Below are 22,712 nucleotides of genomic sequence, written 5' to 3'. Positions count from 1 at the left end.
ATTCACGGAAAACCCTAAAATGATCCAATTTGTCCTAAATAAATCAATAAGTAATTTTATTATTTTGCGTCATCATTATTCAACTCCATGCCTACTATAGGCCTAGCGATTAACTCAGCCAGTGTCTGAAGTATGAGAGCGGCATATGAGGGTGATTTTGTGACTGTCAAACGTTAACGAGACTTCAGATTTGTATGCCCTTTCACGTCTTGATATGTCAATGTCCACCTCTCCCATGCCGCGGCCGCTCCCATACCTACCTACCGTGGTCCACGGACCACTTGGTGGTCCCTGGAGGCATTCCAAGTGGTCCACGAAGACATCGTAATAAACAAGTGACGTGACGTGATGAGTCGAGTCAACACAACGCAAACGGCGCACAGTGGGCAAGAAATCGACCTCCTCTTTCATAGGATTTTGAAAAAAGTGGTCCCTGACAAGACAGAAATTTGGTAAAATGGTCCCTCCCTCGTGAATTAAAGGTTAAGACTTAAGAACCACTGCTCTAGAATGTAGAGCTAGACCTATAGTTATAGCTTGCTCGTGTCTCTCACAGAACTTTTTTATTAGTTCAAAACCAGACCCCATACATAGGCAATAGTTTCTCGCAAATCTAGCAGTCGTAGCTTCACAGGTATTTAAGAAATATTTCATCTTCAAGCAAACTTGGAAGTTCTTGCATTAGGGCATGGTCTCCATCACCAGACCTACGTAGACCTTTGATGTATTTTTAATACTCACCACAGCGATGTCAGCAATGTAAATTACGTCCAGGCATGCGTGGCGCGGGCGCGGAACGCATGCGCGGAGACGTCAATAATTCTGCGACGGTTTGCCAACAATGCGCGATCTGCCCGGTCCACGCCATGATTTATACAGAGTGAATTTTCAAGTGTACGTGGTTATGAAATATGTATCGAAACTAAGAAATGATAGCAAAGATGCTAAAACATTTGTAAAAAGTCAAATTGGAACAGAAGAGAGAAAAATCATTTAGGTCTGGAGCCAGAAATTGAGCCTTGATATTAGGATAAGAAAAGAAACAGTCTGTCAATGTTTTACCTATTAGCAGTTTACAAAGGAATTGAACTTTTTTTTTAATTTTGCTATATTAGATTTGACAAACTACTTCCTGAAAAATTCATCCTGTATAAGCGCCAATTAAAAGGTTCGCTATCGCTATCGCGAACTCCGTTACAAATAAGAAAACGCTGAAGAAACGAAGAATATGCGATACTAAAACTGATGGATCCATGATTTTCCAAAAATATTAGGTACTTTGTTATTTACAGGTTCAAGAAATAAAATTTGATAAGCAGAGTAGAATGTCAATAAAATAAAGTTAGTGCGCTACTACCCTCGAAAACTAGTTTAGTTTTTCGGACTCTACACGTCTTGAAAAAGCTCTAAACACTGTTTTAAAATAAATGTACGGTTTTAAATACAGAAAAGAATAAAACAAATTTTATACTGAAATAATGCAGTTAATACCTTGCTCAAATCTGATTACATAAAGTAAATTAATATTATATCTAAAAAATCTAAAAATGTGCTTACGCGACCTAACGATGTCTAAAGAAAGGGATACCACCATGAGACCTTCACTTAAAATAAAACGAACGTTTAAAATAAACAAATTTTAATTTATTGATATAATAACTAAAAAAAAAATATTTTACACAATACATTATCATTAGTTTTATAAGACTAAGAATAATTATTTTTAAACATATCAAAGACGTGGACTAGCAAATAAAAATAACTTATACAAATCCTTTTTCATTTTAAATACAAGTGTCAAAGGAATCTGATATACAGTTTAGGGATATTAGTTTAACTTCCTAAACACTCGAGGAAACCTTCCTGACCGCTACTCAACCTGATCTCGCACGTCTGCATTCTAGACCTTACAGCTCCCACACTAGGTTCACTTTAGTACGTATCTCATTCAGAACCTCACCCAATTTCGGATGCTAAGGTACAGTTCCCTCCATATTTTAAGTAAAATACATTATAATATTACAGTTAAAGGTTAAAATATGGCAGTCCATTCCAATATAATATGATGTAAAAGTGAGAAAAATTGGTCTGAATAGAAAATAACCAAAGGAGCCATCGAACTATCCATTAAATATACATATTACCATAGTATGCTATATTATGTTATCGTACATCGATCGGAAAAGAAGCCGTTACAGTAGAAAACAATTGTTTTAAAAAAGTCTTATCCTATGAATAATTATTCTAGCTGACCGGGCAAACATTCTTGTCTCAATGTCCAAAGACTCAAAGCTGTACGGAGAATACCTTTGCTCGGTGCGCTTTCCCGCTCATAGTGACAGCGCGTTGGGCAAACAAAACGTCCATGATAGCGAAATATCCCTTACTTTAGACAAATAGATAGTGCGTGCGTATAAAAACGTATCCGTTACTAAAAACTATAGTACAACAAAATTCAAGACAGAAATACAAAACTTGTAACATACAAAATTCGTACAAAATGGCGGATCAAATGGTCTGATATGCCGTTGATTTTATAACAATCATCTTTTTGTCTTTAGTCTGAAAGCGTTCGCCATTATACGGCTTTTATTAACGGATGTGAATGAAAAATACAACTCAATATAACAACAAAATTAAGTCTGAATGTGACGTTATACATTACATCTATGCGTATAATTTGAGCACGATACATACTGTTATTATATAAAAACATGAAAGCATAGTATATCCGGACATACATTTAGCTCCCAATGTTGCCGTCTCATGCCGCGCCTGCCTTAATATAAACATCTACATATACCTATCTAAGACGAAGGCTTATAAAGAAAACACAACGCGCCTCGGCCGAAGGACAACCGATAGCGCCCTTCACTGCGAAAGTCAAAATTTGTGCTTAAACCCAGAATACTGCAACGAAGGTACTTACCGAAACTAATGTTACCATAAACGAAACATTGGCATCAATTTTGCGGATAGCAACACAGAATGTCGAAGTTACAAATGCCTATCTGTATCATTTAAATCCTTAAATACCTATGGCCTAGCTTAATCTAGTAAAAATGAACTTCGGGACGTCGCACTCGATGTATGAGTGTCCCGACAAACTAAACAATGGGTGAAAAGTGTATGAGAACTGAAAACACCCTCGGATGATCTCCATGCGAGACAAGTCCCGCTTTTTAAATCGTGAAATAAGTACCGTCTCGTGACATTAGTTTGATTAGTAATATTAAATCGTGTTAATTAATAGTATTCATTTGTTGTGCACGCAGACGTTAGCACTGGTGTATAACATTATACAAACCTATACAAGTACATTCGAGCATACATACATGGAATCACGGAAATAGATTTAAAAATAGGATTTTTCTGACGTTTAATTTCATGCAACTCTTTTAGAATGTTCTGCAATCGCTCAAGACCATGAAGCGACATCCTCTCATACAGGAAGGAATGAAAGTCAGCAAGAATGCTGATGTAAGCGCAAAAAGCATAGTGCAGTTATAAATATTAGTACACTCTGGTGCAAGTACTTTTATATTTTGTGGCGACGAGTATTTTACAAGTAGTTAATATTGGTTTCTAGAAAGATATAGCAATTATCGGCTAGCTTTCGTTTGTAGGACGCTTCTGTTAGAATAGAGACAATGTCCTTTCACGTTGCATTTAGCAGATAACTGGCCATCTCTTCTAAAATAATGTGTGTTGTGTATTTTTCTTTGAAGACTATTAAATTGTGAGAATTTTTCAGATGAGAATAGACTTGTTTTGGTCTGCATTTCGAAGTTTTTTGTACGATTCCTCCATTTAGGCCCTTCTTGCGAGTTGTGTTGTGACAGCATTTGCGACCAGATGTTTGTAATATTCACCAATGCACAGAGTTATTTTAGTCTTTAAAACCTAATTGCATGTCCACAAATAAAAAATAGTTAAAATGTAAAAGTTATAAAACGTTATTCATAAGGACTGTATATTACTTTTAATGATTAGTTACATGAAGTTTTATATTAATGCGTTTTAAACGCTGTTTACGAGTTGAATATTGCACACTTGTGTTTAATTTGCAATTTCATAGTGACATAGCGTTGTAAATGATCGGGGTGTTTATTAATACAAAATTTGAGAGTAATAAAATCACTGTATTGAAAAATGTCAGAGTATAAACAACTAAGTTGTAACACCGGCATGGCCCGTGCGAGTCTCCCGGCCCCTCGCCGGTTTGTGCTGATAATAAATGCTGAAGTAGTCAGTGGCCGTTCGTATCGTATCGGCACAGGGCTAAAAATTTGTGCAAAACGCCAAATACAGTCAGATAGGATCGGGAAACCTCTACTTTGATCGAAGTTTGAATAAACAGTTGAATTTCACAACTGTCGTGGTTACTTTCACACGGCTCTGATTGAAAAAGGACAGCACATTAGTCAAATTCAATTTAGGAATACACACCACACGAGTTCTACAGTTTATGGAATGGCTCGCGTAGAGGTTTCGCGACGTAGCAAAGTAAATTGTAGAAATTAGAAATAATTACATTTCCATCAGAGATCTCACCAATCATCTCGCTCCTTACATTTATACGTGTGACTACACTAACATACAATAATTATTACATAATAAAATCATATAAATTAGCTTCGACCGTTAGAATTACAATTGTATATAAAGACGAACGAAAATTTTTCTCATTCAATTCAATAAATTACACATAGATACATTAATAATAGTATTTGGTTCTTGAATATAGATTTAGAACTTGCACGACTTGCTTTGTGCGATGTCATCTGCAAAGAGGGAGAGGGCGCTTAGTCCATGTACTTATGCTACGCTATGTCTCTACAAGCTATCCAAATTACAAGTTATATACCAGGTTTTATTATGTTAACTTGGTTGTTGAATTTAATATTAAAATAAATCAATATAAAGAGGAAGGTATCATTGAAATTAGTTTCACAATTTTAGAAAAGGCGCTGTAGAAATAGAAATATTTCAAATGACAATTGCATAGACGCAATAATTGTAAAAGCGTTTGTTTCTCTTCACAAAGACATTCAAAAGATAAATAATTGAATCTCATAAAATAATCTTCGTTATTTCCCCTGAGATCATTACAATTAACAAGTAAATATAGGAAAAGTAAATAAGAAAAACATCAACTTACCAAGTCACAGAAACGAAATACAGCAGCGCAGACCCCTCGGTATAGGTATCGAGTGCTACTTGAACTAACCGTACCATATAATATATAATGTATGTATGTATTATGTATAATATGTGAACATTGAAACCAGACGCGCACTCTCGCACACACGCCGCATACTACTACATCCCACCGTAACATTAAATGCTTCAACTTTTGTTAGAAATTAACGTACTACTATATACCAGCGCGGCTGCCTGGCGAATGGGTGCCAAGTCATAGACAATACTTTGGTCTTGAAGAAAAATAACACAAATGTAACTTGCTACCTGACATGGGTACTTTATGGAACTTTCGTAATGCAAAATATGCTTTAACGTGTTTATTAATGCTAACTTTTGATTAGCAGTTGGTTTTGTCCATTAGGATTTACTAGCATGATGGTATTGTGCTTTAAATTATGTTGATTCCATAATCATGTTTTAAGCAAGCAATACATTAGTGTTCCTTGAAGCCCAAAGATTTTTCAACAAAATGGCGCCCGTTCGCAAAATGGCCGCACCGTAAATAAATAAGCGGTCGCGTGGTCGACCCCGGGACATCGTGTCGTATTAAAAAACGTCGCATACTCAAAAACTGTCAGATCAGTATTCGAAAGCTTACGTAATCACAAGCGGCCGCGGCCGGTCGATGGAGTGATCGGATAATGACCCGCGTGGCTTCGCATGGCGACTGCGAGCGGTCGCTATGCGCCGATGGCGACTACGATACGGTCGCCATCGGGGTGACCACACGATCGGGCCGGGAATTTATCACCAGTGATTTTATCACGTCCACTGCTGACAAGTCGACCGATAAAACTTGTGCTAGATAAAAATGACCATAGAAGGTAGACTTTAATAGAATCACTGTCAAATTCCCGTGGGTCAGTGGTCCCCCCGAGCGGCGGTTTCCCCTCGCGCGGGGCCCGGGGGGGGCGGCGTGCGTGGGGGGGCAGGGTAGGGTTGTCTAGTTCCAGATGCGCAGGAAGGAGTCCCAGGACCCCGTGGCAACAGCCATCCCGTTCTCGGTGACGCCTAAGCAAGACACGCGGTTGTCGTGACCGGCGAGGATTCCTGCGGAAGGAGAGACAGTGAGTTAGACAAGGTAATAGACGATAAAGTAGAGAGGGCAAGATTAGTTACAATATTAATATTTTCATAAATATACAAATTTGTTAAAGATTCAATAATCAATTCGGTCACATAAGGCCATAGTTGGACGTAAACCTCTTAAAGAACGGCAAAGAACAATTTTTCGCTTATTTTGTTCCCAGCTTTTACAAACTATCTTCTCGAAGTTGTCGGTCTGTCGATGTCGACGATTTACTTCTACCGGGACATTGGGTTTCGAAATTTCCATCCTCAGTGAACCTTTGGACCGATATAGGCATGCCAAATAAACCAGGAATCTTACTAATACTGCCATAAGCTGTTTTTCTTGAAACTGTCACCATACTTTTTAATTCTTCAGCTACATATACCAGTTCACTCTTTCGCGTAGAATCCCAGACGCTGCAGTGGAATCTTGCAACCCTAGTTGCGTGTCTAGCAGTTTAATGGGTACACCATACCCACTAAAATAACCTTGATGTCATCAGAAGGGCAAGGTTTTTTATCCACAATCCAGGGTTATTTTAGTGGGTATACCTCATCCACAGGATCAGCTGACATTATCGACATCTCGCAGCTGTATTCCGTTATCGCGCCCTGCATTAGAGTAATGGTGCGTCCACACTGGGACTTAAATCTTGGAGCAAAAGTAATGCGAGTGCGAGTACATGGCCAGCTCCTGGTCTGTGAGCTACGTACCAGCGCGCTAGTGATGTGTCCTGCTAGTGTGAGCTACGTACCAGCGCGCTAGTGATGTGTCCTGCTAGTGTGAGCTACGTACCAGCGCGCTAGTGATGTGTCCTGCTAGTGTGAGCTACGTACCAGCGCGCTCGCTCTTCATGGAATCCCACACGTTGCAGTTGAAGTCGTCGTAGCCGGCGAGCAGCAGGCGGCCGGACTTGCTGAAGGCGACGGAGGTGATGCCACAGATGATGTTGTCGTGCGAGTACATGGCCAGCTCCTGGTCTGTGAGCTACGTACCAGCGCGCTAGTGATGTGTCCTGCTAGTGTGAGCTACGTACCAGCGCGCTAGTGATGTGTCCTGCTAGTGTGAGCTACGTACCAGCGCGCTAGTGATGTGTCCTGCTAGTGTGAGCTACGTACCAGCGCGCTCGCTCTTCATGGAATCCCACACGTTGCAGTTGAAGTCGTCGTAGCCGGCGAGCAGCAGGCGGCCGGACTTGCTGAAGGCGACGGAGGTGATGCCACAGATGATGTTGTCGTGCGAGTACATGGCCAGCTCCTGGTCTGTGAGCTACGTACCAGCGCGCTAGTGATGTGTCCTGCTAGTGTGAGCTACGTACCAGCGCGCTAGTGATGTGTCCTGCTAGTGTGAGCTACGTACCAGCGCGCTAGTGATGTGTCCTGCTAGTGTGAGCTACGTACCAGCGCGCTCGCTCTTCATGGAATCCCACACGTTGCAGTTGAAGTCGTCGTAGCCGGCGAGCAGCAGGCGGCCGGACTTGCTGAAGGCGACGGAGGTGATGCCACAGATGATGTTGTCGTGCGAGTACATGGCCAGCTCCTGGTCGGCGCGGATGTCGAACATGCGGCACGTGGCGTCGTCTGAGCCGGTCGCGAACGCGAAGCCGGACGGGAAGAACTGAGGAGAAAATCAAAATCAAAAATATTTATTCAGTTTAGACCACAAGTGGCACTTATGAACGTCAATAGAAAATAATAAAAAAAGAAAAAGGTAGCCCTTATGGGGCACTTTACATGTCTCCTTATCTTTTGGGCCCTACCAGCGCTTCGAGACAAACATATGGCAAGTGCTGAGAAGAAACGCCGGAACAAACTCAGTCACCACTTNCGACTTGCATTGTGCGATGCCATCTGGAAAGAGGGAGAGGGCGCTTAGTCCATGTACTTATGCTACGCTATGTCTCTACAAGCTATCCAAATTACAAGTTATATACCAGGTTTTATTATGTTAACTTGGTTGTTGGATTTAATATTAAAATAAATCAATATAAAGAGGGAGGAATCATTGAAATTAGTTCCACAATTTTAGAAAAGGCGCTGTAGTAGATATAAATATTTTAAAAGTGACAGTTGCATTAGACGCAATAATTGTAAAAGCGTTTGCTTCTCTCGACAAAGACATTCAAAAGCTAAATCATTGAATCTCATAAAATAATCTTCGTTATTTCTCCTGAGATCATTACAATTAACAAGTAAATATAGGAAAAGAAAATAAGAAAAACAACTTACCAAGTCACAGAAACGAAATACAGCAGCGCAGACCCCTCGGTATAGGTATCGAGTGCTACTTGAACTAACCGTACCATATAATATATAATGTATGTATGTATTATGTATAATATGTGAACATTGAAACCAGACGCGCACTCACACACACACGCCGCACACTACTACATGCCACCGTAACATTAAATGCTTCAACTTTTGTTAGAAATTAACGTACTACTATATACCAGCGCGGCTGCCTTGCGAACGAATGCCAGGTCATAGACAATATTTCAGTCTTGAAGAAAAATAACAGAAATGTAACTTGCTACCTGACATGGGTACCTTATGGAACTTTCGTAATGCAAAATATGCTTTAGTGTGTTTGCATTGATGCTAACTTTTGATTAGCAGTTGATATTGTCCATTAGGATGATGGTAAATGCTTCATCAATTTATGTTGATCCATAATCACGATTTAGGCAAGCAATACATTAGTGTTCCTTGAAGGCCAAAGATTTTTCTCCAAAATGGCGCCCGTTCGCAAAATGGCCGCACCGTAAATAAATAAGCGGTCGCGTGGTCGACCCCGGGACATCGTGTCGTATTAAAAAACGTCGCATACTCAAAAACTGTCAGATCAGTAATCGTAAGCTTACGTAATCACAAGCGGCCGCGGCCGGTCGATGGAGTGATCGGATAATGACCCGCGTGGCTTCGCATGGCGACTGCGAGCGGTCGCTATGCGCCGATGGCGACTACGATACGGTCGCCATCGGGGTGACCACACGATCGGGCCGGGAATTTATCACCAGTGATTTTATCACGTCTACCGCTGACAAGTCGACCGATAAAACTTGTGCTAGATAAAAATGACCATAGAAGGTAGACTTTAATAGAATCACTGTCAAATTGCCGTGGGTCAGTGGTCCCCCGAGCGGCGGTTTCCCCTCGCGCGGGGCCCGGGGGGGGCGGCGTGCGTGGGGGGGGCGGGTGGTGTTGTCTAGTTCCAGATGCGCAGGAAGGAGTCCCAGGACCCCGTGGCAACAGCCATCCCGTTCTCGGTGACGCCTAAGCAAGACACGCGGTTGTCGTGACCGGCGAGGATTCCTGCGGAAGGAGAAACGGTATTTTAGACAAGGTAATAGACGATAAAGTAGAGGGCAAGATGAAGTTACAATATTATCTTAAACAAACAAGGTTAAATTCGTTAAAGATTCAATAATAAATTCGGTCACATAAGTCCACAGTTGGACACGTAAGCCTCTCAAAGAACGCCAAAGATCAATTTTTGAACAATGAGAAAAGCGTTTTGTCTATTACCAGCTAACTCCTCAAGGCTGTCTATCGACGATTAATTATCTCTACCTGGACATAGGGCTCCGAAATTATCTTCCATGTGAACCTTTGACTGATATCCGTGGATATGCCTTACTGGTTAGGAATTTAGGTTATCCTGCTAAACGTTATTATCCTCGCAACTGTCACCATAGTTTATGTTCAGTTGCAGCGATGTTCATACCAGTACACTCGTTCTTCAAAGAGTCCCAGACTTTGCAGGTGAAGTCCTGCAGCCCTAGTGATGTGTCCTGCAGTAGTGTGAGCTACGTACTAGCGCGCTCGCTCTTCATAGAGTCCCAGGCATTTCAGGTGAGTCTTGCAACCCTAGTGATGTGTGAGCTACGTACCAGCTTACGTGTCTAGCAGTTTAATGCGTACACCTTGCCCTTCCAATGACATCATTTAAACCATGCCTCGTTACAAAAGGGTACGTACCAGCGCGCTCGCTCTTCATGGAGTCCCACACGTTGCAGTTGAAGTCGTCGTAGCCGGCGAGCAGCAGGCGGCCGGACTTGCTGAAGGCGACGGAGGTGATGCCACAGATGATGTTGTCGTGCGAGTACATGGCCAGCTCCTGGTCTGTGAGCTACGTACCAGCGCGCTAGTGATGTGTCCTGCTAGTGTGAGCTACGTACCAGCGCGCTCGCTCTTCATGGAATCCCACACGTTGCAGTTGAAGTCGTCGTAGCCGGCGAGCAGCAGGCGGCCGGACTTGCTGAAGGCGACGGAGGTGATGCCACAGATGATGTTGTCGTGCGAGTACATGGCCAGCTCCTGGTCTGTGAGCTACGTACCAGCGCGCTAGTGATGTGTCCTGCTAGTGTGAGCTACGTACCAGCGCGCTAGTGATGTGTCCTGCTAGTGTGAGCTACGTACCAGCGCGCTAGTGATGTGTCCTGCTAGTGTGAGCTACGTACCAGCGCGCTCGCTCTTCATGGAATCCCACACGTTGCAGTTGAAGTCGTCGTAGCCGGCGAGCAGCAGGCGGCCGGACTTGCTGAAGGCGACGGAGGTGATGCCACAGATGATGTTGTCGTGCGAGTACATGGCCAGCTCCTGGTCTGTGAGCTACGTACCAGCGCGCTAGTGATGTGTCCTGCTAGTGTGAGCTACGTACCAGCGCGCTCTCACCTGTAGATGGAGCAGATGTTGTCAAGCCCATTGCAAGCCACGTAGGATCCGAATGTAGGATACGCGCAGGTCACGACTCACGAGGAGCGCAGCGGTATCGCTTGCGCCTTGTTGGTGGTGCCATCCCTCTCACGCCAAGCGAGATGCCAACAAGAGTGACAGTGATAGACCTGCATCTTGCCTGCTAGTGCTGTCCCTGTGTATGTAACTCACCTGTAGATGGAGCAGATGTTGATGACCCACGAGGAGCGCAGAGGTATCGCGTGCACCTTGTTGGTGACTCCATCCCTCTTACACCAAGCGAGGTGCAAGCATGAGTGACAGTGACAGACCAGTAGCTGTAGTCTTCCGTATGTAACTCACCTGTAGATGGAGCAGATGTTGTCGAGCCCGCCGCAGGCCACGTAGGAGCCGGACGGGGCGTAGGCGCAGGTCATGACCCACGACGAGCGCAGCGGTATCGCGTGCACCTTGTTGGTAGTGCCATCCCTCTCACGGCAAGCGAGATGACAGCAAGAGTGACAGAGATAGACCTGCATTTTCAACCGACTTCAAAAAAAGGAGGAGGTTCTCAATTCGACCCGTATGTTTTTTTTTTTTTTTTTTTTTTTTTTTTTATTTTTTCTCGTGTTAAATGAGTGGACGTCACTTTTCTTAGTAAATAAATGTATATGTTTACGGACATACATAATGTTATCAAATATGTATTGCGAAGCCACAGTCAATATATTGATTTCTTTAAAAACTTATCTAAGCGAGTCACGTGGTTTAAGACCGTATATTGCCCGAACAGCTCTTTTCTGTAAAATGAAAATTGATTCTATGTCTGCTGCTGAGCCCCACAGTAAAAGACCATAAGACATAATACTATGAAAATAACTAAAGGAAATACTATGAAAAAACTTAGAGAAAGGGTTAAGGTTCAATGTGTGATTGTCATCGACATTGGACTGTAGGTTGCTCTATGGTGTCAACCAGATAGAATAGAATATAATAGAAAAACCTTTATTTGACACGAAAACACAAATGAAAATGAACAAATAAAAGAAGAGAAAACACAAAAAAACACATTAAACACACAACATTACATTAGACAATACATAAGTCTCGTGCCAAAAAGGCCCCCGATCAGTATTTATCGAAACGCGCGTTTACGCGTGTCTCGACACTGGTTTTCAGCGGGTGCCTCTGTGCATAGTTGACATAAAAAGTCATAAAAATCATTTATTTATGCAAGTAGGCTTTTAAAAAGCACTTTTACACGTCCCAGTATTAACCCTATCACTTTCAGGACAATAAATGGGCCACTGCTGAGAAGAATCTTCTGCAGCAGACTGGGCTTAATTAGTTTGTACTAATAAGCATAAACAATGTGGCCTATTCAAAACATTATAAAAGAAATCACAAGCAACAAACTGGTGTGGTAGCACGAAGTCGCTGGATGCAGGTCACCACCCTGGCAGTATGGGAATCATTGGGGGAGGCCTATGTTCAGTGGACGTTCTGTGGCTGAAATGCTGATGATGATGACTCTTCTATTAAATTACTTTAGGCAGGCACACACAGCGGGTGCCCGCGGGCGTTGAACGTCTGCAGCTGGTATCCATGCTAGTTTTAGCTTAGACAGGTAGAATCCCGATTATCCGGATCAATTAAAACCAGGGGTGTTCCGGATAATCGAAAATCTGGATAATCGATTTCAAATTAAAATCAAACAAAAATTAACTTTTTACGATAGAAAGGGTTTTCAATACATTATTTTAGACCATTGGATTAATCCATTTCTTATAACAATGAACCAAGACGTCGTCTGTACCGTGTTACGGTGGCGGCGCCTTGCCGTTTTGATGGGTCCAGACCCTAAATCGATTATTAGAACCGTGAAGAATGAGTCCGGATAATCGGATATCCGGATAATCAAGATTCTACTGTATGTCATAATAAGGCGTTTCTTTGTCTGCTTGCACTGGCTATCTCAAAGCTTGGTGGATGCGTCGTAGGCCGTAATAGGGATGTTTCCTGGGTCAAAAAGCAAGAGTTTTAATTAGTCCGCCAGTTAACTTATCAAAAAATACTCTACACGTATTTTTCACTTTTTCAAACTAATGAAAATTTAAAGAGATAAAGCGCGCCAAAGTTCATAAGAAGAGGCCCGAGACGTCAATGCTTGCATAAAAGTGCCGCACGTTGTGGACGTCGTGCGGAACTTCAACGCACCATAACTATGTAATTATTTGTTAGTTTGACAAATAAAAATATATGTGTCCAATATTTTTTGATATTAACCTCCTGAGACCCCCGGTGTCACTCGTGACACTTGAGTATATATTTTTTTTACAGCGCCATTTATTGGTATTTATGAAAATTAATAAAAGTGTGTGAAACGTTGGAATATGTCACATATCCAAAAAATTGCTATGCCTCGCACGAAAGTGTTTTTGATTTTGTAAACATTAATTGAAATTTTGAATTCGCGCGACCTCCGACATGACATGACGGACTGAAAAATTTTTTTTAGGAAACTAGCCTATTATCACTCACCGTGACGGCATTGATGTCGCTCTCGTGTCCCGGGAAGGTCTGCTTGCACTGGCAGTCCCGGATGTCCCACAGCTTGGCGGACGCGTCGCAAGCGCCCGAGACGAATGTACGTTGGTCCGGCGCCAGAGACAGGGACATCACGTCGCCTGTGTGGCCTGTGAATTGCCCGCACTGCTGCCCGGTCTCGATGTCCCAGAGAGCGCTGTGGGAATGGAAATAAAGGGTTAGTTTACAATCAATACCACTGCCAAACTTCTGGCTGTATACAGGCTGTCCCAAAAAGTAGTGTCACCGCGACTTTTGATAGTTTTCTTTTTTGGTCAACATTCGTGTTTCGGCCTTTTTGGGGCAACCTGTATAGTAGACAGCAACGAGTTAATTTTTTGTTGCAGCTATTACAAAAGATGCCAATATGATGTGCTGCCGTCTGTATTAAAAAAAGGGTAATTTTGAGTCAATTTTTTAAAACTGCGAGTAAAGGAAACAGATGTGCCGCGAGCCCGGAAGNCCCGGAACAATTTTGGGTAAGCCATCTTCATTTCAAGTTAGAGTGATAGTGTTCTTTTGATAAATTCTAGAATCAAAAATGACTGAAAATAAGAGGAAACAAAATTCCGACAGTCAAATCGATTCAACTCTATGATCTACACCAATATGTGAGTCCCACATGGGAATTGAAACCAGGATTTGGAGACGGTCCACCTCTCCATGCATCTATCTATTGACGACTGTCTTAGCAACAAAATTTTGGACAACTCCCAAGATGGTGGCGCAATACAAATGCTGGTAAGTCCCACAGTAGTCCCTTCGGTATACCGACCAGGTCATGTCCCCGGAGCTGGTGAGGATCTGGTTGTCGTCCAGGAAGCGGCAGCACGACAGGTAGCCCGAGTGGCCGGGCAGTTCGCGCGACACGCGCACGTTGCCTTCGCGTGTCTTCAGGCTGTAAGGAGATAAGACACGTGTTATTGGGTTGTAATTAAAAAATAATGGTGATCAGGACATTTAGTCTCCACTGCAGGAGAATGAGCCACTGTAATTTAATAGAGACAAAAGAAACATTAAAATAACATTCAAATTATTTCATATCGTTTTATATTTCAGTCTGCATTCATTTCATCATCAGGTCATTCTGTCTTCACTGCAGGACCACCTCTCTTATCAAAGGCAAATGGAAGATTTCGCATACATCCCTACGCTGGTTAGATGGATTGGAAACTTCGTCTTTGTGGAGAGATTCGTCTCTCATTTTACTTCTCGTCCAGAATCAATTTCAGGTTGGCGACGTTGGCGCCCTTCAAGTCTTCGAAATATTCGTCACTTGGTTCTTCTGTCCTGATCTGATCTGTCTTCTTCTGCTGTTCTGAAGTTTTCCGAATACCAGGAGTATCTTTGCATTGCTATTTACAAAGTTTCTTTTCAACATTTTGTCTGTAGATCCTGTGATCTAACTCACCTGTAGATGGAGCAGATGTTGTCAAGCCCATTGCAAGCCACGTAGGATCCGAATGTAGGATACGCGCAGGTCACGACTCACGACGAGCGCAGCGGTATCGCGTGCGCCTTGTTGATGTTCCCCTCCCTCTCACGCAAAGGAAGATGCCAGCAAGAGTGACAGAGATAGACCTGCATCTTCCCTGCTAGTGCTGTCCCTGTGTATGTCCTCACCTGTAGATGGAGCAGATGTTGTCAAGCCCATTGCAAGCCACGTAGGATCCGAATGTAGGATACGCGCAGGTCACGACTCACGAGGAGCGCAGCGGTATCGCTTGCGCCTTGTTGGTGGTGCCATCCCTCTCACGCCAAGCGAGATGCCAACAAGAGTGACAGTGATAGACCTGCATCTTGCCTGCTAGTGCTGTCCCTGTGTATGTAACTCACCTGTAGATGGAGCAGATGTTGATGACCCACGAGGAGCGCAGNGATTTTCAAAATTCTTTTTTTGTTCGATAGGGTACACTTCTGAGGTGGTCCCATTGTCACCAAGTCAGGATCTGATGATGGGATCCTAGGGAAATCGAGAGCAACCCTCAAATTTTATAGGCACGTATATCGTTTTTCAAACTTTTTCTTAAGTTATTCATATATTTGCTCCTGGAAATCATCATCTCATATTGATGAGCTGATGATAGAAGGTAAAACTCCTTAATGCTTAGGAGTTGGAGGATAATTCTTTAAATATTATAAGTACAAATAGACCAACAGTTGTATTCTTTCATGTTTTTAAGGTGGGCTGACGGTTTAAGGTCTTTTTAGGTTTCCTATATGGTAACCTGAATTTTGTAGGGAATATTATTTTACACTAGACATGAAGAGTATGGTCTCAATGTACTGCCTACCTTCAGTGGTAACATCAAGGTAATAATTAGTTAACTAAAAAGCAATAAATAAGTAAAATTTTATAAAAAAAAATAAAACCGACTCCAAAAAACCTACATTAAAAAGTAGAAAAATAATTACTAATAACCTACTTATTTATTAGGACGAATTAATATTTATGTAGGTATACCATGATTGATACTTTTGGAGTCGGTGCAGGCAAACTTTACATGTTTCATAATCTTGGCACCGACTCCAGAAGTATCAATCATGGTATACCTACATAAATATTAATTCGTCCTAATAAATAAGTAGGTTATTAGTAATTATTTTTCTACTTTTTAATGTAGGTTTTTTGGAGTCGGTTTTCCCTGTTACTTCTGTCCCTGTGTATGTCCTCACCTGTAGATGGAGCAGATGTTGTCAAGCCCATTGCAAGCCACGTAGGATCCGAATGTAGGATACGCGCAGGTCACGACTCACGAGGAGCGCAGCGGTATCGCTTGCGCCTTGTTGGTGGTGCCATCCCTCTCACGCCAAGCGAGATGCCAACAAGAGTGACAGTGATAGACCTGCATCTTGCCTGCTAGTGCTGTCCCTGTGTATGTAACTCACCTGTAGATGGAGCAGATGTTGATGACCCACGAGGAGCGCAGCGGTTTCGCGTGCGCCTTGTTGATGTTTCCCTCCCTCTCACGCAAAGGAAGATGCCAGCATGAGTGACAGAGATAGACCTGCATTTTCCCTGTTACTTCTGTCCCTGTGTATGTACTCACCTGTAGATGGAGCAGATTTTGTCGAGCCCGCCGCAGGCCACGTAGGAGCCGGACGGGGCGTAGGCGCAGGTCATGACCCACGACGAGCGCAGCGGTATCGCGTGCACCTTGTTAGTGGTGCCATCCCTCTCACGGCAAGCGAGATGCCAACAAGAGTGACAGAGATAGACCTGCATTTTCCCTGTTACTTCTGTCCCTGTGTATGTCCTCACCTGTAGATGGAGCAGATGTTGTCAAGCCCATTGCAAGCCACGTAGGATCCGAATGTAGGATACGCGCAGCGGTATCGCGTGCGCCTTGTTAGTGGTGCCATCCCTCTCACGCCAAGCGCGATGCCAGCAAGAGTGACAGAGATAGACCTGCATCTTCCCTGCTAGTGCTGTCCCTGTGTATGTGACTCACCTGTAGATGGAGCAGATGTTGTCGAGCCCGCCGCAGGCCACGTAGGAGCCGGACGGGGCGTAGGCGCAGGTCATGACCCACGACGAGCGCAGCGGTATCGCGTGCGCCTTGTTGGTGGTGCCATCCCTCTCACACCAAGCGAGATGCCAGCATGAGTGACAGAGATAGACCTGCATCTTCCCTGTGTATGTACTCACCTGTAGATGGAGCAGATGTTGTCGAGCCCGCCGCAGGCCACGTAGGAGCCGGACGGGGCGTAGGCGCAGGTCATGACCCACGACGAGCGCAGCGGTATCGCGTGCACCTTGTTGGTGGTGTGGCTGTCCCACACAATCAGCTTGCCGTCCTGGCTGGCGGATACCAGGTTTCTGGGGAGAGGAAATCGAAATGAGCATGTTTTGTATTCATCTTACCAAAGTAAACCGGGTAAGGCACAAGTTTAATCATATGATCTACAAGAGACATTGCAATCAGCATGTTACCATCTTGGTAAACAAAGTTAGCTTATGTAAGGCCCAATGTTTGGCAGTTGGGCACAGGCTTAACTACAGCTATGCNGGTTGTACTTTACAAAACATAGATTGATATGGTAGTGGACAGTCCACTGGACACCCTATTCGATTGATATCCCTTTTAGCTGTCAAAACGCGACTCTCCCATAGATTTTGTATGGCAATGGGGACTATGATATCGGTCGCGAACTTAATTGACTGACCAGTTATTGATTACAAATCTTCTAAATATCTAATTTTACAGCCAATTTATAAGTAACTAATTTTTCAAGGATAGAATTCAGTTTTTTAGTACATATTGTTTTGGAAATAATGTTGCTCTGAATATTATGTGAATATTAAGACGACCCGTACCCGTTGTGTCACGCTAAGGCTGGTTTTAATGTCACGCAGACCGTCCGGTGCGGACCCGCTCCGCACGGCCAATCTGTATGAACTTCTAGGGAGCGTTTTAGACTCTAAAACCTCTAAAATTTAGAGTAATGCGGTCCGGAGGAACCGCTCCGCTCCCTAGCAGTTCATACAGATCGGCTGTGCGGAGCGATCCGCACTGACAGTCCGCGTGCGTGACACAACCAGCCTAAGACCCACAGACAAATTGGTAGCATCGATTAATATTTCATTCGGCACATTGCAACGACTCAATCGCGACGCCATTGTGACAGCGGACATTTTCATAAATTAATATTGATGTTGCACCAATATTCGGTGCAATATAACTACATTGTGCCAAGTACTAAATGTGTAATCTAAGACAATAAAGTTTGAAAATCTTTCCTATTCCGATAAACAAATAAAATTGTCTCAGGCTTCGCTTCAAAGTAAGAAAACTTGCACTGCCTGCCTAACCTGCCTTTAGTGCCTTTTAATTGTTAATTATGCAAATTTTGCAACAATTGTTTTTTCTTTTCAAATAAATAAATATTATTTCTTGGATAGACTGCTTACTTATACTGTAAGGGACTATAGTGAATTAGTGACAAAAACACTATTTTCATCCTTTACAAAAAGTCTGTTGTAGGCTTTACAAGATATCTCAAGAACGTAGAGTCTAAAATAAAGTCCCAATAATTAAAAAGGTCGTAAGTTACAAATATCGAGGCCTCAGACTGCCTGATTTAGAACTAGACTGATCTGAGTTACACTGAAAGGCTTTTAATAACTAGGTTAGTCTTAAATGATGCTAAACTTAGTCTTCACTGTTTTAGAATAGATGCCTGATGGAAGAATAGTTTTAAAATTTAGTTGTCATCGTTTCTGACAGCAAAATACAATGTTAACTTTATTATGTACTAACTAGCTTTTGCCCGCGGCTTCACCCGCGTGAATAGTTTGTCACAGATCGTCATAAATTATAGTTATTTTAGGTTATAAACAATAGTACTGTAAAGTTTAATCAAAATCCGTTCAGTAGTTTTTGCGTGAAAGAGTAACAAACATCCAGACATCCAAACTTTCGCATTTATAATATTAGTTATGTACTAATTTATTAATTTTTCGAGCATTTTTCGTTATAGAGTCGAAGTTAAATGGAGACACTGTAGAGCGGATAGAAAACAAGGTAAAACCAACCAAAGTAATGAAATTTCGACGCTTTATCGAGTTTGATGTTAAATCGAGTGATGTTATAAAGAGTTTGCAATGTATTTTATACTTGACGTAATTTCCTTGATGACATAATAGTAATATGTTAATCTGTCAATTGATAAATTTTTAATATTCCAGCGCGGCGCTAGACAACATAACTGTCAGGGGAAACGGAACTTCGTAACGTTATGACAATTTTTCTTTACAACTTCCGCGCTATACGATACACGATATAATCGTACAATGTTTGTTTGTTGGCCTTCTATTCGCAGTATTTTTAAACAACTATACCGTGTATTTATGTCATAATGTTAATGTGCAATTAAGAGACAACTACAAGTTCCTAAAATAGTACAAAAGAAGACTTAATGCTATAAAGCATTATAACAGTAGTATTAAAACAATCTGGTGACGTTTCAGATAGTGGTTGAATTGTCCAGTTTGTGTTTATTATTAACGGTTAGAACCGATATGAATTCGGTTCGTGTTTTGAACTCCATAAGCTGATCAATGGTCTTTTATTTTTTACCATCTGTTCGAGCCGAAATGAAACCTACGTGGTGCGGAGCGCAATAACGACACGCGTTTTTTACTGGCCACTTTTTTTATCTGTCAAATTTGTATTTTCTATGCATGTCACAATTTTGTTTTATACGCATAGTCCAGTAGAATTAGCTTTTAAATCGGAAATAATTCCTACAAAAGATTTTATCGTTTTAATGGCTTCATTGGTTGCCCATTAAGACTCTCCTAAGTTTTCGACTTCGACGGAGTTGTGCTTAAGTGGTGGGGGCCCCCGAAAGGGGCATTTTTTCGGTTTTCCGGTTATACCGCGTAAAGGACTTACCCTATCAAAAAGTGGTCTTCATGACGGTTGAAGGGCACTTAATTCTGCATTGAATAAGACCAAATTCATATGTTTTGGACAAACCGTTCTCGCGCTAAAGTTCGGCAAAGTAGAAAATATACGTATAATTAATGACCCTCTCCACGTCCAATGGCTTGTTACCCACATGCTTCCAAGCCTTGTAAAGGGTCGCCTTAACCAGTGTAACCCTAACAAGGCTCACGAGTTTGATTCGCTTATCCTTGTTCGTCCCAGCCGTTCCTTAACTGCGGTTGCTGCACCTCTTCCTGGCACTCTCCTGAACGACTCTGTGTTACCTAGAGTCTAATATTTTCTAATTATCTGTCTGACGGACAAATAATTGAAATTTTGTCATCTAGCCTAGTTGTCGTCAGGAAGGTGTTTGTTCCACCCGAACAAACATTTATGTAATTACCTACATCATAAATTGCAAGCTAAATAAAAGCTTGTAATAAAGTCGGGTTTGTTCAAATTTCGAGAACGACTGAACCGACAAAAGCATTAGAAAATTTACAAAAAATAAAATAAAATTTTATCCCGCACTTGAAATGTTCATGGATTTTGTTATTTTTATTAAATACTTTTACGCCTGAGTTAAATGACACCGACATCAAGGTTCATCAATTTAAGTTTAAAATAATAGGCAGTAATGTATGAAGAAAGAGCTTCTATTCTGTATCTACCTATGCCCGTGTATTTTTGATCGGTGTCAAATCGGAGTTTTTGGTGCGGGGTGCGCGGGTGTTGCTCGCGGCGTGAAGGTCAAACGCCCAAGGTCATTGAGGACTCTAATCGCCTTAATAGAGGCAAAAGAAACATTAAAATAAAATCATTGACATTCAAATTATTTCGTATCGTTTTATATTTGCTGGTTAGATGGATTGGAAGCTTCGTCTTTGCCGAGCCGATGATGGCCGATCGATGTCGAAGAAGCCCGAGGACCCGAGAAGCGCCAACACTTCTACTTCCCGTCCAGAACCAATTTCAGGTTGGTTGGTCTTCGAAATATTCGTCATTTGGTTCTTCTGTCCTGATCTGATCTGTCTACTACTGCTGTACTGAAGTTTTCCGAATACTAGGAGTATCTTTGCAGTTTGCACTGCTACTTACAACCTTCTTTTCATCATTTTCATCATTTTAAATAATAAATCTAATATCTACATTTTATCACACACTTAAAATGTTAGATAAATAGAATTTTGAAATTATGCAATTAATTCTATTTATTGAATCGGAATTCATTATTATACTTAGCGATAACAAATTGAATTGCGAATAATAACAATTAATGTTAAACCAGTACGTAAATTATTTACCTAGGATAATTATGAATAATGTTTGTTTTATATGGAATTTTTTATTGTTTTAAACAAAATTTTTATAATTATACATACATACACTTGCATTTTCGGCTTTTTACTTGGGATTGTAATTTATCCAATGCATGATTTACTTAAAATAGGAATGATGTTTGTTTTAATTATTGAAATTTTTATTATTTTAAACAAATTTTACTCTCAACTAATTTATTTTATATTTTATAATTATACATACACTCGCATGTTTGGCTTTTCACTTAGGATTGTAACTTATCCAATGTATGATTTTATTGTTTTTAATATTTTATTGTTTGTCTGCTAGCACATCACCTTATGTACCTAAGATACTATGCAAACAACCTGGGGGTGGAGCACTGGTGACCTGAATTACGGGTTTCTCTGAAACCTATATCAGGCACCAGTCTCACACACAAGATGCCTCAAATATGTAATACTCATTGTAAGAATGTAATTTTTGTATGTGAGAGAAATAAATATGATTTTAATATTATTATTATTTTGTCTGTAGAACTACCTACATTTTGTATCTAACTCACCTGTAGATGGAGCAGATGTTGTCGAGCCCGCCGCAGGCAACGTAGGAGCCGAATGTATGATACGCGCAGGTCACGACTCACGAGGACCGCAGCGGTATCGCGTGCGCCTTGTTGATGTTTCCCTCCCTCTCACGCAAATGAAGATGCCAGCAAGAGTGACAGAGATAGATCTGCATTTTCCCTGTTACTTCTGTCCCTGTGTATGTACTCACCTGTAGATGGAGCAGATGTTGTCGAGCCCGCCGCAGGCCACGTAGGATCCGAATGTAGGATACGCGCAGGTCACGACTCACGACGAGCGCAGCGGTATCGCGTGCACCTTGTTGATGTTTCCCTCCCTCTCACGCAAAGGAAGATGCCAACAAGAGTGACAGAGATAGACCTGCATCTTCCCTGTAAGTGCTGTCCGTATGTATGTACTCACCTGTAGATGGAGCAGATGTTGTCAAGACCATTGCAAGCCACGTAGGATCCGAATGTAGGATACGCGCAGGTCATGACCCACGACGAGCGCAGCGGTATCGCGTGCACCTTGTTGGTGTTCCATCTCACTCACGCCAAGCGAGATGCCTGCATGAGTGACAGAGATAGACCTGCATCTTCCCTGTAAGTGCTGTCCGTATGTATGTACTCACCTGTAGATGGAGCAGATGTTGTCGAGCCCGCCGCAGGCCACGTAGGAGCCGGACGGGGCGTAGGCGCAGGTCATGACCCACGACGAGCGCAGCGGTATCGCGTGCACCTTGTTGGTGGTGTGGCTGTCCCACACAATCAGCTTGCCGTCCTGGCTGGCGGATACCAGGTTTCTGGGGAGAGGAAATCGAAATGAGCACTTGTTTTGTACTGCTAAACTAAGTAAGCACGTGACCATGGCTGTA

General features: G+C 42.2%; 2 protein-coding genes across 3 annotated transcripts in view; both read right to left on the bottom strand.

Annotated features, from left to right (window-relative positions):
- Positions 1 to 1,951: 1,951 nt before the first annotated feature.
- Positions 1,952 to 22,712, bottom strand: part of Gbeta13F (guanine nucleotide-binding protein subunit beta-1) — a 54,724-nt gene continuing 33,963 nt past the window's right edge. The window contains exons 4-9 of the mRNA XM_028309327.1: positions 22,470 to 22,640; positions 14,315 to 14,437; positions 13,495 to 13,696; positions 7,678 to 7,894; positions 5,162 to 6,255; positions 1,952 to 4,784 (exon numbers count right to left, since the gene is read on the bottom strand). Coding sequence (XP_028165128.1) covers positions 6,149 to 6,255; positions 7,678 to 7,894; positions 13,495 to 13,696; positions 14,315 to 14,437; positions 22,470 to 22,640 — 820 coding nt within the window. The 3' untranslated portion in view covers positions 1,952 to 4,784; positions 5,162 to 6,148. The remainder of the gene's footprint in view (positions 4,785 to 5,161; positions 6,256 to 7,677; positions 7,895 to 13,494; positions 13,697 to 14,314; positions 14,438 to 22,469; positions 22,641 to 22,712) is intronic.
- On the bottom strand, positions 9,317 to 10,673 carry LOC114356240 (guanine nucleotide-binding protein subunit beta-1-like). 2 transcript variants are annotated; one of them, XM_028309325.1, is made up of 2 exons: positions 10,458 to 10,673; positions 9,317 to 9,591 (listed from the first exon to the last, which is right to left on the bottom strand). In XM_028309325.1, exons 1-2 carry the CDS (start codon positions 10,585 to 10,587, stop codon positions 9,485 to 9,487), a joined length of 237 nt encoding a protein of 78 aa, XP_028165126.1. In that variant the 5' UTR covers positions 10,588 to 10,673; the 3' UTR covers positions 9,317 to 9,484. The 2 variants fall into 2 exon arrangements, with proteins under 2 accessions (XP_028165126.1, XP_028165127.1); XM_028309326.1 differs by lacking the exon at positions 10,458 to 10,673 and adding an exon at positions 10,258 to 10,433.

This window comes from Ostrinia furnacalis, unplaced genomic scaffold, assembly GCF_004193835.3.
Source record: "Ostrinia furnacalis isolate ACB-3 unplaced genomic scaffold, ASM419383v2 OfSCF2702, whole genome shotgun sequence".
Lineage (NCBI taxonomy): Eukaryota > Metazoa > Arthropoda > Insecta > Lepidoptera > Crambidae > Ostrinia > Ostrinia furnacalis.
The sequence above is the reverse complement of the archived record's forward strand: the minus strand, read 5'-3'. Positions and strand labels throughout refer to the sequence as shown.